Genomic DNA, 17,815 nt, shown 5'->3' on the forward strand with positions numbered 1-17,815 from the left:
CAGAGAAGCTTCTTATCCTCTCCCTCTAGGTTTTCACACAATACCTTACACATAGAATCTCTTCAAAAGCCAAAGTTTTCAATTCCTTTTTACACTTTAGTCCTTCATTCTCCACCAAATTACACTTTAGCCCTTCATTTAGTAATATAATATACATAAAATTCAGGGGCAAAATATTCATTCTTTGATCACAACAGTGGCCTATTTAGTTCAATGTTACTCAAGCAAATTTAGTTCATATCTCTATCACCCTATTTCCAATCTCTCTCTCTCTCTCTCTCTCTCTCTCTCTCTCTCTCTCTCTCTCTCTCTAATATTCATCAAAAGTGTAATTGCAATGGCTCCAATGACTCTACCACCTGGATTCAGGTTCCACCCTACAGATGAAGAACTTGTAGCTTACTACTTGGAAAGAAAAATAACAGGTAGAACTATAGAGCTTGATATCATTGCAGAAGTTGATCTCTACAAATGTGAACCATGGGATTTACCAGGTACATTTCATACAATAAGATATAATCATCTCATGCATTCATATATACATCAAAGTTTTAAATTTTAGTTACGGAAGTAGAAATTGCAAGTGTCATGCGGGGTTGCAGAAACCTCATAATCCCCTATGTTGCGGGGTTGCATACTGCAATTTAAAACCATGATATACATATGAATACTAGTCACTTCCATGGTTTTAAATTGCAGACCGCAACATAATGGATTTTGAGGTATCTGCAATAGCACGATAACTGCAATTTCATATGCTTTGACTGCATTTTTCATATACTTTTTTTATTAATTAAGACCATATGATGACATAATCTTTAAAAATACAGAAAAATCATTTCTTCCAAGCAAGGACATGGAGTGGTATTTTTATAGTCCAAGAGATAGAAAATATCCAAATGGATCAAGAACAAATAGAGCAACAAGAGGTGGTTATTGGAAAGCAACTGGAAAAGATAGGGCAGTGAATTCTCAAAAGAGACAAGTTGGAATGAAGAAGACACTTGTTTATTACAAAGGTAGAGCACCTCATGGGATTAGAACCAATTGGGTTATGCATGAATATCGTCTCATTGAATCACATCCTGGTGCTTCTCTCTCTTCTTTGAAGGTATATAATGATTTTATATTTTTATGTATCTTTCATTTTTTTTAAGGACAAATATTACTACCCGTAACTTGTTAGTAATTTTTATAAGAAACAATCGAGTCAATAAAAATTGAGATATCTAGTTTATAATTTAGTTCAGATATATCAATTTTTGTTGATTCAATTGTCTGTTCTAAAAAAGACAAGAGGGAGTAGTAATTACTAATTAGAGATGTTACAATTATTTTTTTTGGTTTCATTAGATGTTACAATGTTAGGAATATTATTTTATTCTTCTATATTCATCCTCTTCTCTTTTTCTGGGTTGTTAGCTTTGTAATTTTGAGATTTTTAAAAAATATTACTTTAGAAATAAGTTAATTGAACTATGTTTTTGAAGAAAAAAAGAAGATAATATAAATACAAATAAAGGAGGAAACATTATATTTTGGTTGTTATGTAGTTGTATGCAAACAGTAAGGAAATGATTATTTTTTTGTCTGTATCAATTTTCTAAAAGTGTAATGGATAATAATTGGAATGTGTTGTCCTCATCTTAGGTGTTTATGTTAGTTATTTTTTAATTCAAAGATTTTTTGCTGCTTCATAAAAAAATTAATGTGTTGTCTCTAGAAGAAACCCTAAAAGGCCAAATATATTTTCATGAAATGAGACCAATAATTCAATAGAATGTTCTTCTAAGATTGATTTACATAAATGTTGTTGTCATTATCTGATCACAGTATAAAGTTCCATCACAGAATAAACTTATGAATATAGAGTAGCAAAAACTCATCTATGTTTTGAATCTTGTTCTACAAGAATGCACATGCCTACACTATATGTTCCTTTATTTTCTTTTTCTTTACATGATTTGCAAACTTTAATTTATCTTTAAAAAAAATAGCTTATGATCAAAATGTTATGATGAAAAATTCAGATCCATGTACTTACTATTACCATTCACCCTTTCCTTTTTCTAATCCCTTTCTGCTTTATTGTTTCTTACTCTTTTCTCCAATTGCACCTAATATCCCAAATGTTTAATTTTAGAGTTTATTTTGACATGTAAATATTTTTTACACTTTCAAGAAATTACGACAAATTATATATGTGACTTTGAAAATAGTTATAATGAAAGTCAAAACCTATTTAACGATGTCAGAATGGTATATATTTTTTTTTACACTAACAGCGTATTTGAATTGAATCTTTATTTTAGTCACCAAAAAACGTACCATTAATGTTATGAATTTTTTTTAGGATTCCTACTCGTTGTGTCGAATTTTCAAAAAGACAATTCAAATCCCAACAAAAAATAATGAGGAACAAGTTGAAGAAACAAAGAAGGAAATGATGTTAGAAGAACAAGTGCAAGGGGAAGACTCAAGTGGCACTGAAAATTCAAGAGAAATAATGGAAACTATGGATAAAAAAATTCTTAATCAAGATGAACATCCAAAATTTCTATGTGATGCTTCTTCTTCTGATGTCACTCAAGGAACATGTACACCAACAAATACATGTAATAATAATATAACCGATGATTTTCATGCACAATTTGCTTGTGATGAAGCAAATAGTTCAGCTATTTCTTATCCAATTGGAATTGGCTACCCCTCAAACTTATTTCAGGTAACATTTTAATTAAGATTTTATTCATATACTTGGTATAAAGATTTTTTTACGCAGTAGTGGATCCAGAAAAAATATAGAATTTGGACAAAAGTTCACATGTGTCTTAAGGTATAAATAGTTCAACAAAAAATTTTAATTTTATTTTAAACTAACCCCTAAAAATATCAAATTTTTTTTAAAGCCCGGGCAAATTTGTTGAGCCTTGGCTTCGGCCATGGTCATAAGCATTGATTGTGATTTGTTGACTCTGTAAAAATTTTCATACAAAGATCATCAAAATTAAAATCTTTATTTAAATACTTAAATTTTATTATAATCTTCATGCTTGTTTAGGTTTGTATTGTAGTACTATTCATTCACGTAGATGTGTCATGAACCTATTAGATTGTTAGGACTTAGGGGATATATATATATATATATATTATATAAAAGCAAAAGGGGGACATAGCATTGATCATTATTATATTGATCAGTAGATTGGTATATTAACTTTTCCTTTTTCTCCATGTTTGTAGCATTTATGCTCATGATGACTTCCTTTGCCTACTCTCATTTCCAGCCATATTCTGTTTTCTTAATCAAATTAAGTGCTTCATTATCATACCTCAAGTATTACATAAAATTATTAGAATTTAAATGATTTCTAGTTCTTAATTAATTAATTTGCACATTTGCATCGAACCCATAAAAAATTCTAAATTACAATGATAAAGTTAGATCACATGTATGTAACCGTAGTTCAGTTCGTATAATTATATGAAACACTATTCAGAAGATCGTTGATCGGAGTTCGGATCTCAGATTTTCTCATTTTTATTCACTTAAAATGTGTGAATTTAGTCAATAAATTAGATTAAAAAAAAAATAGAGGTACATAAACATAGATTTGTCTCTCATTATGTCAAAATTTAACATTTTTTTAATAGTATATTATCTAAGTAATTTTGCATATTTTTTAAACAAGCTAAGTAATTTTGCATATTATTTTTTATTATATTAATTTGGCCCACATAGCATATTTTTGAGTTTCTCTTTTGATCCTAAAGTGATGAAAGTTGGAAGTATGATGAAGCTCTCAATCTTTTTATAAAGCCCACTTCTAAAATTCACTTGGACTGACTCCAATTAGCTTTTCTTCACCATTCCCTATAATTTCTTTTGACTGACTATATACTCAAAACGTTTTCCAAAGTAAAGATCTCTTTACTCCTATTTTTCCTCAATGTTTGTTAGGTTTCAAAGATTAAAGCATTATACATATATACATCTTTACCTTTAATCACATTCTTTTATATCAATAATATATAGATCATTTCTAATTTTAGCAAAAGCTATAGTGATGTTACAACTATATTTCAACTATCTTTACAATATTTGTTGATTTCATGCGAGCAATATATGCATTTGATTGGGGACTTCAACTAGTTATTCAAATTTTTTCTTACAACCCTTAAATCAAGTACATCACTTTTTAATCTTTTTCTTTTAAACCTAAAGCCTCTAATAGTTGTAACCCTACTATTTTTTAGCCACTTGCACTATTCCCCAAATGTTACTTTAGTTCCAATTAATTTGGCATGAGTTATACATGCATATGTCTCTTCATAATTCATATATGTCACAACCTTAAGAAAAATTGAATTAACTACCAAATTTAGAGACGGAAAATATGATGTCTCTAATTTACTTCAGTAAATTGAGTGTCGAAAGGATTAGATAAAAATATCCATTTTTCTGTCGGTAATATTTGTCACTGATTTCACTTTTTTTTAGAACATACCTGAAAAATGTTAAAATAACAACATAAACTTAGATAAAAATATACAAAATCCGTCACTAATTTTGTTGTTAAATACTATCGACGTCAAATTTAAGTATTATTTTTTTTCGTCTTTAATTTCTGTCGTTATTTGAAATTCAAATGATCTCCCTAGCTACTTTTTAGTACATTGGTATATGGCATTAATTAATATAGTTTTTTTTTAAAATATTTTTTATGATGCAGGATATAGAAATACCTATGTATGGTGGTTTCCATAATCAATTTCCACAAACACCTTTTATGATTGAAGATTTTCCACAAATTGAGACAAAGTCAATATTGAAGCCAGATATGACTAATGATGACTGCTTTTTGTATGACAAATATAGAGACTGTATGAATGGAACACTAGAAGAAATCATCTCTTTATGTTCCTCTCAAGATCATTCTTTGGCTTTTCCTATGCTATAGAATGATTATTATACTAACATATAAAATGCATCACTAAAACTATAGTATATGAATTATATCATATATTACTTAATATTCATTGACACTTGAGAAACAATTGTGTTGGCTAAAATAACCACACAAATTGTTTTTTTTTCTTCTTTTTTTTCAGCCGAATAGTAAAGGCTACACTTGTAGATTATACTAGCCAAGGAGGCTAGCTAGATGGCATATTTTTCTTTGGTTTATGTTGTTTTTTTTTTTGTTTTAATAGGAGTTTTTCTTTTTCTATTTAAGACTTATTAGATTAGAATATTACATATAATCTTGTATGTTGGTGTTGAAATGTTTTGTATGCTATGGAAGCAATTAATGGATATATGGGAGAATTCATTTACAATTGTTATGCTTCAAAAGTGCTTAGCTTCAATATGTATTGGGAGCTAAAAAACAAATTAGCATGCCAAGAAATTTAGTCACACACTCAAGGATACAATAAAGGAAAATTAGAATAAACAAAGGTTATGAATGGTTTGACACCAAGTGGTTGCTTCAATAGATTGGCTCTACAACATTTGTATATTGAGAGCAATTCTTCCTTGGTCACAACTATTTAGTCACATATTATTTGGTGACATTCACATTAAAAAAAATTAGTAAGATATATAAATCAATTCAATATTGTATATTTTTAATATAATTAAATAATAATTTATTACTGTGACCAAATAAAATTTCTAAATGGTAAAGTCCACCTAAGTATTTTTCTTGTATTGAAAGGAAAAGGACTATATTAATTTTGCTAAGCCTTATTAATAAATTGTTTTGCAGTTCAAAAAAAAAAAGCACTATATTAATTCACTTACAGTAATATTAAACCACTATATTAAACCATATTTATTTTATACTTGCACTACTTTAATTCCCTTCAAAATTCTTAAATTTTTTCAAATTAAAATCAACACATATTTTAAAAATTGAAAATAAAAAATATATTACAAAATAAACACACCTTTAGTTTTCAGATGTTTTGAGTTTTTTAACCTATGCAAAGTTTCAAATTTTTTTAGTGAAGATGTAGATTTTCTTTTTTGATTTTTTAACCCTCTGATTCTCAAGGGAAGGGCCCCTGGTAATCCAGAGTTCGGTCGTGAGGTAAGTAAAGTCTGACTAAAAATTGTTCATACCAAAAATTAAATTATGGTTCTCCCGAACGATTTGTCCTAGGAGGAGCTCATTAACCACTTGAGTTCGATATCTTGACTATAAAAATGTATGTTTTGAAAGTTCTGTTGGGTGCTATTATTGATTCAAAAGCAACTTTCGTGAGTGGTTGCCATTGCATGGGTTGTTCCTAGTTCTGTTGGGTGTGGATAAAATATATATTAGCATGGGTTGCAATGGCTATAAAAAAGAGCAAAACAAAGACATAATGGGCTTTAGCCCAAAGGACCTATAAAACAAAAATATATCTAACAGAAATAAAGAGGATGCAAACAAAAACAAAAAGAAATAAAGAGGAAAAAAAAAACTCACAGATTTGAGGTGAATTCTAGATGTAATTATAGTCATAAAAGTAAAAAATTAGTAAAAAGGGTTTGGTAAATTTAGTTAGTCAACTTTGTGAAATTGTCATTCATTTGAGTAAACTAGTCACTTTCTCTGTTTTGTCACATTAGTAAAAAGAAAACTGTCACATTTACGATATTCTTTTTTCATTTTATTTCTTTTTTACTCCAACATACTTCAACGTGAAAGAAATTCTTTGGTATTGGAATTTGGACCTTATTGTCAACCAAGTTGTTTCTAAAGTTTCGTAAGGGTTAGTTCATCAAACATTTCAGATTGGGACACATCCATTTCTTTAAAGTTTCGTTTTGCGAAATTTTTAAGTTTGGAATTGGATGTTTACACTTCTGAAATTTGCATAAATATAAAAGTAAAACTGATATGATATTTTATGAACATTAACAATATATAACTATTATTTTAGGACCTAAAAATTAATCTATTAATATACCTCTGATATTTTATAGGTATAAATAATATTATAGGATCTCAAAATTTTGAGTTGAGACCCTCAAAATTTGGAGGCCCGATGCCGTCGCACATTCTGCACATGTGTGCAGGTCGCCCCTGCATAAAAATGCTAATCTGTTTTGCAGGTATATTTGCCATCACGATCACCACAGTGAGAACGTAACTCTAAATTAAAAAAACTATATATATATATTTTACGAATAATTTATTTAACCCCTCTTATTATTAATACATAGGAAACTCACCGATAATATATATGTACATAAATGTTATGAACATGAGAATTAAATCATGGTCTAAAAGTTCCATGCAAGTTCATCCATATAATCTAGATCATGAGATATAAATTCAGAGTTAAGTACACTCTCCAACAATCCAAAATCAAAGTTAGAATTCTCAAAACAACTATTCATTTCGATATCTTCCTTCTCATTATTAACTTCTTTGTCCTTCATTCCTTTCTCATCACATATCTTCTCCTTCTCTTTCTCAACTTGAGCTTTAATTCCTTCTTCAAATGTTGAATCTCTAAAATCATCATCTCTTGAAACCCAAATGCTATTCTCATTGCAAGAAGTAGAACACATGTTCGATATGTTCTCGGTTAATGATCGAGGTTGTTCTTGCTCGGAAACATAAAGTTGATCATTTGATATTACATTGAAAGATGTTTGATATTGGTTAGAGGGAGAAAATGTGGAAGGAGTTTGAAGTGAAGCAAAAGTTTGAGTTGTTTCAATGAGATTATTAGTATTTAGTGGCATTTGTGAACTAAGGATGAAAATGGAATTGGAATTTTGATATGATAAGTTGTTTCTCTTATGATGAGAAGAAGAAGAAAGTAAATTGTGAGTGTTTGGATCTAAGCCTTGAGAAATGAGTTTCTTTTTAATGCATGAGTTCCAAAAATTCTTCACTTCATTGTCGGTTCTACCAGGTAGATGCTTTGCTATTTGGGCCCATCTGCAGCAGACAAATAATGCATGCATTCATGAATATACAAGCACCTTTATTATATACTATTATAGATATTTTTCTCTCATATTTTTGTACTTGTAATTATCATTAGAATTTTTTTAATGATAAATATATTGTATATAAATATAGAAACGAAAACAGTACAAGATAAACTTCAGAAAAATGAAATGGTAGAATAAATATCGTGCCACGTAAATATAGTTCAGTGGGTATCTACATGTGACATTATTGGAGTGTCTGATATTCAAGATTTGTATTCTTCATTTTTCCACACTTAAAGTGTATGAGTTGACTGGACTATTTGATAAATAAAAAAGATCAAATTTATCTCACAAATTTTTCTACGGCTCAGTTTCAATCTCCGATAAAAACTAACCCACGACATTTTTATAAGGCAACAAATTAGTCTCTCAGTTATAAATTATAATGAGTCAAAAGTAGTCAATGACTAATTTGAAATTACTCCCTCCGTTCCAAATTGTAAGTCACCTTAGAAAAAAAATTGTACCAAATTATAAGTCACTTTACATTATCAATGAAACATTTAATGATAGTTTTCCTATTATACCCTTAATTATTTATTACTCTCTTTTCTTTCAATTATTCAATTTATTTTTTCTATATCATTAATGAAGGACAATTTTATAAACTAACTCATAATTTTTCTTTCCCATGATGACACATTGAATACATTTCTTAATTTGTGTAATTAAGAAATAAATTGTGAGGGAACATATGATGAGTGTTTGGTTTTATTTATTACTCATTACCTGTTTCCAAGAATTCTATGTATATCAATTATGATTTGTTCTTCTTCTACGGTGAAGGAACCTCTCTTTAGATCTGGCCTCAAATAGTTTGTCCATCTTAATCTGCAACTCTTACCACATCTCTGTAATCCTGCACATATACTATTGCGATATATCATTGCAGTATTGCATAAACCTCTAAAACTGTTATATTACGGCCACAATTTAGAACTATGGTAAGGGAAAAATTCATGCAAGCTATGAGTGGTAATAAGAAAGACACACAAACAAAAAAAATTTCACTGCGAGCGCATATTAGAATTTGGGAGGTCTATACTCAACCACAAAAGCCAGCTTGAACAATGTTGCAGAACCAAAACTTCTATATCGTAATACATCAAACTCGCAACAACATCAAAAGTCGCTATGTGACGAGCCAAATTATGGTTGCAAGTAGCAAAAAAACACTCATAATCAAAACCTTTAACACACTTTTAAAAAAAAATCAGAAAAAATCACACAAGTATAGAGAAAAGAGAGAAATAGAGTGCCTGCAAACTTTGGAACAGAACTCCAACTTTTATGTCCATGAGTAGTAATATAAGTAACAAGCTTATCATCTTCTTCAGGAGACCATAATCCTCTTTTGATTTTCTGTTTGTTACAACAACGATGTCCCATCTCACAAAAACACACTTTGAGACAATTTAGCATATGTGAGTTTTTTAGCACATCATTTATAAATAGAGAAACATTTTTACAATACAAAGACAAGAAAGTAAATGGGTCCCACTTTGTCATAATATCCAAAATCTAAAGTCACACTCTACATATGTATTTGTGGGACCATGTTACTAGAATGATTGACAAGTGCAAGTGATGAATCTTGAGCTAAATTTACACTCGTTATCAAAATTCGTTTAGGCATTTAATCAAACAAACATATGATAGTCCTTAATTAGCAAAGAAGAAAAATGTTTTTGCTTTTGAAAAGTGTTGAAAAATGCATAGTACAAAAAAACTTTGTTCATTCTTGTAATCAATGTAGTGAAACTTAATTGGGTTTTGACACTTTCATGTTTTTCGCTTTTTAAGTTTTTCTACTATTTTTCCCATAGTGTTGTCTCCAATAATGTTTCTACTATTTGTCCCATATATAGTATTTCCAATGAAATTATAATATTTAGGGATATCAATTTACAAACGTAAAAGAGGATATTCCTTACGAGGATCGCCTTCATATGTGCCACACAAATGAAAGTTGGAAAAAGTTCTTTGAAGTTTGAAGATGGAAATTATATCTTTCGTTCTGCGATAATCTGTTTCAATAGTTTATACATACACATTCTTTGTATGTTTTTTTTTTTTCTCTCTTTGATATCTTTATATGTTCATATACACAAATATTTTATATATATTATACTTATCAATCTTTTCACACAATATCAGTTTCAATTTATTTTATATGTGATGTTTATTATTATTATTATAACTTATAAGACTCAAAATAATATATCGATATTTTATTTATTTTTTGGATAATTTTATAAACAAAAATTTACTACTCATCATTAGATTGCAAATAATGTGGTTATTTTAATTATGTTGATGGAGTACTCACATGGAATACTAGTTTAAATATGTATTTTGGGATAATTTGGATTTGACTTATTTTTCAGCTTATAAAAATAACTTACGCAAATAAATAAACTTTTATCTTAATTCATAAGTTTTCACTAACAAAAATTGTGTCTTTATAAGTTGTCTTCATAACTTTTATGTTAATTCATAATTTTATGTAAATACATAAAATTTATTTAGTTGTATAAGTTGTCTCGTATAAACTCAAAAATAAGTCAATCCAAATAGACCATTTGTCTTTATATAATTATCAACTTTTGTTTTCCTAAAAAAGTTGTACTACCTTTTAGTACTGAAAATTATCGTACAAGTGGTTTTACTCCCATGTTATTAAGTCAATATATAATTTTGAATGATTTCTTTAGGCATTCTTAGGAATTTTAAAAAATTCTTCTACAAAAAAAATATAATAATAAATATGTCTACAAAAAAATATTTGAAAATTGAAAGATAATTAAACATATTTAGTTTTTTTTTCTCTCAAGTAATTTAGTGGCTAGAAATTTCACCTTATAGTTAAAAATATATTTTGTTTATTTTTACTTCTAATTACAAAATTATAATTTTGTTTTTTCTTTGCTTTTGTTTTCAAAGAATTGTGGAAATCTTTTTACTCTGTTTTCTGTTTAGATATTTGGAAACAAGAAAAAGTATAAAAACAAAGTGACAATTTTATAATAAAAAATAAATGGTTGATAAAAAAATTAGTGTACTTTATCTAAAATTTGAGACTCTAATTTGAGCCAAATAAATAAATTTTTATTGATTTAACGTTTTCTTATAAAGTAGTAAAAACAAATAATTTGTTTTTTGAAATCAAGCAAACACTTAACCACTTTTCTTCCCTTTAGACAGCTACTTGTCCATATTTTAAAAATTTTCGATCAACCTATAAATGGTCAAATATGACATGCACATGAAGAAACAGAATCATTAAATTAACGAAAGGAGAAAGAAAGAAAGAAGGTCCCATTGGCTAATGATGCAAATCACATTTGAAAAATGAGCTGGACTTAAAACTTCAGGTTCACTCATAATTTTGTGTCCTTATCTCAATGGTTATACTAATTAATTAATTGAGTGTCTTCTGTAGCCATATTGAAATTCAATATCATACTCCCTCCGTCCCAAAATATAAGGGAAAATTAGTCAAACAAAATTGATGTATTAGTCCAAATTCTTAACCAAATACATCAACTTTCATTGACCAATTTTCTCTTATATTTTGGGACGGAGGGGGTATTTATTAATCTTTTAAGAAAAATCCAATACCATTAATTTTACACTAAACATTGTGAAATCTTGTAAATGAATATACAAAACAGAAATCTTAGTCACCAAAACGGACACAATTGTACTTCAGCAATAGGAGAAACACATGAAAATGAATAATCTATTATCTATGTATATACTAAGACTTGCACGGTTAGATGTTGAAAAATAATGGTGTACCTAGTATGTCCATTTTGATGGCTCTATCAATTCTTCAAGAAAGTCTATATGATTTCTAAGAATCATTAATATGGCTTGACAAACACAAAAAATAAATTATTAAAATTAAACATTTCAATTTTCAATGGATTGACTTTACACATTTCCATAAAAATTCTATAAAAAACTTACTATTTAAGGGCTTAAAGAGTGCCCCGGAGCACTATTTAGCATTTGCCATTATTAAATGGCATTTTATTTTTTGTCTATCGAGTGTGAGTTAAGTTACATTGGTTTGAAGAGTTGGGTTGGGTTGACTACTAGCTTTATAAGTAAGAGGACCCATAAATTCAATGTCTTAAGATTTTGGGTGAAACTGTGGTGTTAAAGTTACTTGTGTGGTTGTTCAATGCCCAATGTCTCGATCCAGCCTAGTGAGGCTCCCTCGGTGGCCCAACAGTGGTATCAGAGTCTGGTCGTGGGAGAAATAAATGGTGATAGATCGTGCACATGGAGAGACTCACACTTGAGGAGAGATGTTGAGATCTATCAAGTGTGAGTTAAGTTTTACATTGGTTGGAAGAGTTGAGGTTAAACATTTTATAAGTGAGAAGACCCATAAATCGAATGCCTTAAAATTTTGGGTGAAAGTGAGGTAACAAAGTTACTTGTGTGGTCAGTAATGCCCAATGTGTCGATCCAGTCCGGTGAGGCTCCCCCTTCAGTGGCCCAACAGTGGTATCAAAGTCTGGTTGTGGGAGCAATAAATGAGTGGCGATGGATCACAGACATTGAGAGACTCACACTTGTGGGGAAATGTTGAGATCTATCAAGTGTGAGTTAAGATTTTGGGTGAAAGTGTTGTGTCAAATTAAAGTCACTTGTGTCGTTGTTCAATATTCATGTATATGTTTGGTTTGCAAAAATGGAATATAATTTGGAAGAGTTTCATATTAGATGTAATATAACTTGAAAATAAATTTGGTACGTTATGTCCTATGCTCCTATTCAAATAAAATTATAAGTTATACTATTTGTGATCCTTTTTGTAAGATATAATGATATATACGGGTCAATAATATAATTGATATATTTAGTTCATAATATAGAGGTCTTAGCTGGTGATCCACACTATAGAGATATTGAAAAATATCAAAATGTATTTAGCACTGTGGCAACGCACCAATTTTTTAAAGAATAATATTGATTTTATTTTATGGGTTTTATTAATGTGTCTTTTGTGGCACTCTTTTATCATTCTATTTAAAAAAATTATTTATTTAAAAAGTAAAATAATTTTGAATTTTTAATATGTTGACTTCACATATTTTCGTAAAAAATTCATAAAAATTTATTATTTAAAATGTTTAAAGAGTGTCTCGGGGACACTAATTAACATTTTACTTCTTTTATTTGTTTACTCAGACCGATATATATATAAAATTTAATTTTCCTACCAACTGCTCATAAGTACTATTTTATTTGTTTACCCCTATATCTTATTAAGAAAACAAGACAAAAATGGGACACACAAGACGACAAAAATCATTAAAATTTTGTAACCCGACAAATTATTGAATAGCTGCTGAAAGAAAAGTTATCGAAAGAAAAGTTGTTTTTATAGACACAAATCTATGGTACAACAATATCTATCTTTCCCCTTTTGGAATAAAATACTTCCTATGTCCCATTTTATAAGAATTTATTTGATTAAATATACTATTTATACGTGTTGTTTTTATCGTATTTTTCTAAAAATTTATAAATGTAAATATTATCATATAACATCTTGTTTGATTTGTTTCGATGAATATTTTTAAAATATCAAATTTCTATAATTTTTACTAATAGAGAATTGAAAATATTCGTAATTAAAATTATGTATTGGCATACGTGCAGTGGTGAATGAGTTCTTATATTTTAAGGCGGAGGGAGTAAGATTTATTATATGATGAAGAGGTACAATATCTACTATGAGAATAATTTTGACTTGAGTTATGTCGCTTAATTTACTTAGTATAATTAATATTAAATTTTTACTACTATGAAAAATTGAAATTATGAAAAATTAGGGGTGTTTATTATATGAAAATATTTATTATTTTTTCTTAAAATTAGTGTTAGTTTTTTTTTTTGTCAAGTAACCTAGTGGTTAAACTCACATATTTAAATGTGAAGAAATGTGGAATCTGGGGTTCAAACCCCCGTCACTCCAATAATATCCCTAGTAGCTATCATTTGAGCTACACTTATGAGACAAATTAGTGTTAGTTTTACTTATGTTAATAAAGAGATACCAAATTTTGGAAGTGAACAATTGTGTATATTTTTGAAAAATAATGAAAATGTCAAAATATTATTTTCATTATTTCTAAATACACATCATCTATAACTAGCATTTTTTCTTCATTCTTATAAAATAAAAAATAATAATTTACAAAGTAAACAGCCCTTTTTGAAAGAAAATGAAATCAGCAGCCGGATATTTTCGTCTCTAGCATATAGCGATATAAAATAGAGATCCATTTTAAATTTATTTTTTTGTTGTTTTCGTCTGTTCAAGGTAAGAATCTTGATAATTTGAAGTTCGACCGAAAGATAAGTAAAACCAAGAATTAAAATCGTAGACACGTCAATTGAAATATGTTAATATTATCATTATTTTAATTTAAATTTTTTTATAGATTAAAACCGCAAGATTTTAAAATAAATGAACCGATTTCATAAGTGATTTAATAAAAAAACAAAGACCAAAACTCTAATTAAGAAAATTCAATGAAAGATAAGATGTCTTCAACTCCCACAACAATTCAATATGCTAACAAGTAAATTGAAATCAAGATATGGAATTTACAAAGGGGGAACAAAAAGGTGAGGTAGTGATCGATGGAGCTGGTGAGGTTCCCTAGTAATAAACTAGCTATCATTACCATCCCATTGTTTCTTGCATTACTCAATTAAAGCAAAGTTTATAGCTTAATCACCGTTATAACAAATTAATATCCTTGCCTAGTGGATTCTATTCTTGTCTACTAGAAGAAGAATATGTGAATGAAATAGTGAAATTTTCACTCTCACCAAAAACTAAAAATACTAATATTTTTTGTTTCAAAATATAAATATTAGCGGAGAGATTAAATTCTACTAATGTAATATTTGAGTGATATTATACCGCTCATATAGATCATTCATGCTAAAACTTTCATAAATCTAAAATCATTTGCACAATTCAATTCGATGTGAGACTTCTTAACATACCCCATCACGTTCAGCATTATTGAATTTGGTGCACGAATATAAATGGTGCATGGTCTGATCAGAAACCTGATAGCATGCGGCCAACAGATATTGGAGGAGGCTCTGATACCATATTAGAATTGAAAATTGAGTCTAACCCAACTCTACAAAATTGACTTTTAAGGTGAAGATGACTCTACTTTATAAACATATATATTTTGGTAATCTCGCAACCGATGTGACACTTTTTAACATGTGAATTTTATAAAATTTGTATTAATTAAAATGTTATTAAGCGATGTAATATTATTCGAATCTTAAATCAAGAATGAAGTCTATATGAAGAAAATATCCTCTCCATCTGAAGACCAATTTCACTTTATTTTTTTCTCTTTATATATAAGATTTTATTATAAAATCTCATATGCATGATTTTTTTTACAAAAATACATTTAATTTACCGTTGAAAATGGGTAATTACATTTTCTTTCTCTCAAGATAAAAATAAATAAATAAAATTCGTATATATTTTGGACAAATTTATTATTTTAATACTTTTTTTAATACCTTTCATTTTTTTTACAGGAAGTCTATAATAAGAGATGATGGAGTATGACACGGTTAACTATGGATCATATTATGGCTTGCCGACATGGTTGTGGAAGTCGAATTTTAATGTTATTAATGACTAATGACTCTCATTGTGGAAATTTTATACACACAAATAAAGGAAAACTCACTTTAGAATATCATCATTGGCATAGTCAATTAAGGAAATTTTGATCATAAAATAAAGTAGCTTTAAGCTTTGTAACTATTTAAAGCATATCTATTGCCTTAATCATTAATATTCATGGTATTATTTTTTTAGAGTAACCGAAATTTTCTCCCTAACGTATTATCATATGAGCAGGTGGGTGTGAACATTTGAGACAAAATATGTTTTAGGATTCTTTTTAGTTTATTTAATTTAAAGATATAAAATAAAAGCAACAATCACTACAACATTTACGCTTTTAGACAACAGTTCAAAATTGTAGCCTAAACCATGAAAATTGTTGCCTAAAAGTATAGGGAACAGTTTCCACCCGTTTTATAAGCGAGCGTTACCTATTATCATGGAGGAGGCACAAACTCAAATCATATTTTATTTGGGCGCACACACTAATTCAAAAATTTAAATCAAAAGTAATATAATCACATCAACCAACATCATTTTTATTTATTTTCTCTTTAATTTTTGCTTGTTTATTATGTGAGTGTGCCTAACATCTCATATTTATATTTGTGTCTATCAAAGAATTTTTCCACGTTAAGAAGTGAACTTTTGTTAATATTTTTTTCTTTTTAGCCTCACTTTTTTATATTTCCCTTTTGATATTTTGCTTCGTTCTTTTTGTTAATAGTTTTGATATTTTGCATATAATTTTAATAGTCAATAAATATTATATTATCTGTTTTGTATGATTCTAATTTTAATAGTCAATGAATATTTTTTAGAACTTAGTTTATTACATAATTTCTAATTTGGTTTGAATTAGAAATTTTATGTCTAATGTACTAAAGTTTTTATTTTATATTGACGTTATGACATTTTATCTTTTTAATGTGTGAAACTAGGGAATATTGAGTAATAATTATATATTTTTATTTATATAATAATTAAAATATATATTTAATTTAAAATGATCCGACCCGGTTGAAGGTCGGTCCGACCAATTGAACCTTGAATCGGTAAGCTCACCGATTTGATGACCGGTCCGGTTCTGACAACATTGATAAAACCCAAAAAATTCCGTAAAAAAAAAAAAAAACTCAATAAATAGAGAAGAGTATAAGTGGTATTACACCCACAACTTAAACCATACTAATAAGATAATATCTACCTAAAAAATTTCTACAGGGTAATCAAATCACTCAGTTTATATAAACAAGGAGGCCAGACTTTTCTAGCCAAAAACCATTGGCAATAAAGATTTATGATATAGCTCCCTTCTCTTAGAATTCAGGGCTAACACAAATTTTTTTTTATATATAGTATTAATACTTCCACAGTTGGCATCTTGCGCGCAAGAGAAGTTTGAGCGTCTCTAACCTTTTAAATTATCCATAAATTAAAATTGTGCCAAAGCCAAGGTAATCAAAACCGGACCGGTCATCGAACCGGTGAGCTTACCGGTTCAAGGTTCAATTGGTCGGATCGGGGTTCAACCGGGTCGGACCGTTTTTAATGAAATATATTTTTTTTATTATATACACAAATTACAAAATTATTTATTATTTTTTCCTCCTAAAATTTATTATAATTTTTTTAACGCAAAACAATAGTATCATAATTTTTTTTTGTTACCATATATGTCAAAAGAAAAACCTTTACACGTAGTATACATTATAATAGTATTAGTATTATTTTCATGATAAAGTTAAAATGAATAACAAAAATGTAAAAGAAATATGTTAGATTTAATTTTTATGCGGGCTTTTTCATGTGTGTGTTTTCCTAATGTTATTTTTGGTCCAAGCCCACTTGTCCTCCTAACCCTAAATGCTTGGAATAAATAGAAATGAGAAACAAATCTTTCTCAAAACAACAGCAGCAGCCAAGCAGCCACACTCCTCCATATTCTCTCAAATCTCATCTTCAATTTCTTTCTATATTCTCTTAATACTCATCTCTAATTTCTTTGATTGATAAAGTGTGTCCTTCTCTGTTTGTTTATTCTTCTTCTTCTTTTTGGTACTATGCTTGTGTACATAACAAAACTCCATCTAGTATCAATATTCACTCACCATGGTTAA

The 17,815-nt window shown here is 28.5% G+C and overlaps 2 protein-coding genes across 2 annotated transcripts; one reads left to right on the top strand and one right to left on the bottom strand.

The window, feature by feature from the left end:
• The first annotated feature begins 281 nt into the window (after positions 1–281).
• LOC123893877 (NAC domain-containing protein 86-like) lies at positions 282–5,315 on the top strand. The gene is made up of 4 exons (XM_045943706.1): positions 282–494; positions 831–1,111; positions 2,354–2,725; positions 4,734–5,315. Exons 1-4 carry the CDS (start codon positions 338–340, stop codon positions 4,959–4,961), a joined length of 1,038 nt encoding a protein of 345 aa, XP_045799662.1. The 5' UTR covers positions 282–337; the 3' UTR covers positions 4,962–5,315.
• A 1,869-nt stretch (positions 5,316–7,184) lies between these two features.
• On the bottom strand, positions 7,185–9,415 carry LOC123893878 (transcription factor MYB86-like). The gene is made up of 3 exons (XM_045943707.1): positions 9,259–9,415; positions 8,729–8,858; positions 7,185–7,943 (listed from the first exon to the last, which is right to left on the bottom strand). Exons 1-3 carry the CDS (start codon positions 9,386–9,388, stop codon positions 7,277–7,279), a joined length of 927 nt encoding a protein of 308 aa, XP_045799663.1. The 5' UTR covers positions 9,389–9,415; the 3' UTR covers positions 7,185–7,276.
• Positions 9,416–17,815: the final 8,400 nt, after the last annotated feature.

The sequence above is a fragment of the Trifolium pratense genome, linkage group LG7 (assembly GCF_020283565.1).
Source record: "Trifolium pratense cultivar HEN17-A07 linkage group LG7, ARS_RC_1.1, whole genome shotgun sequence".
NCBI lineage: Eukaryota > Viridiplantae > Streptophyta > Magnoliopsida > Fabales > Fabaceae > Trifolium > Trifolium pratense.

Excerpts from the sequence above, each read along its gene's own strand:
- LOC123893877 (XM_045943706.1), top strand. The coding sequence starts at position 338 with ATGGCTCCAATGACTCTACCACCTGGATTCAGGTTCCACCCTACAGAT. Across the intron at positions 495-830 it reads TGAACCATGGGATTTACCAG|AAAAATCATTTCTTCCAAGC; the intron begins GTACATTTCATA and ends TTAAAAATACAG. Across the intron at positions 2,726-4,733 it reads ACCCCTCAAACTTATTTCAG|GATATAGAAATACCTATGTA; the intron begins GTAACATTTTAA and ends TTTATGATGCAG.
- LOC123893878 (XM_045943707.1), bottom strand. The coding sequence starts at position 9,388 with ATGGGACATCGTTGTTGTAACAAACAGAAAATCAAAAGAGGATTATGG. Across the intron at positions 8,859-9,258 it reads TTCTGTTCCAAAGTTTGCAG|GATTACAGAGATGTGGTAAG; the intron begins GCACTCTATTTC and ends GTATATGTGCAG. Across the intron at positions 7,944-8,728 it reads CATAGAATTCTTGGAAACAG|ATGGGCCCAAATAGCAAAGC; the intron begins GTAATGAGTAAT and ends TGTCTGCTGCAG.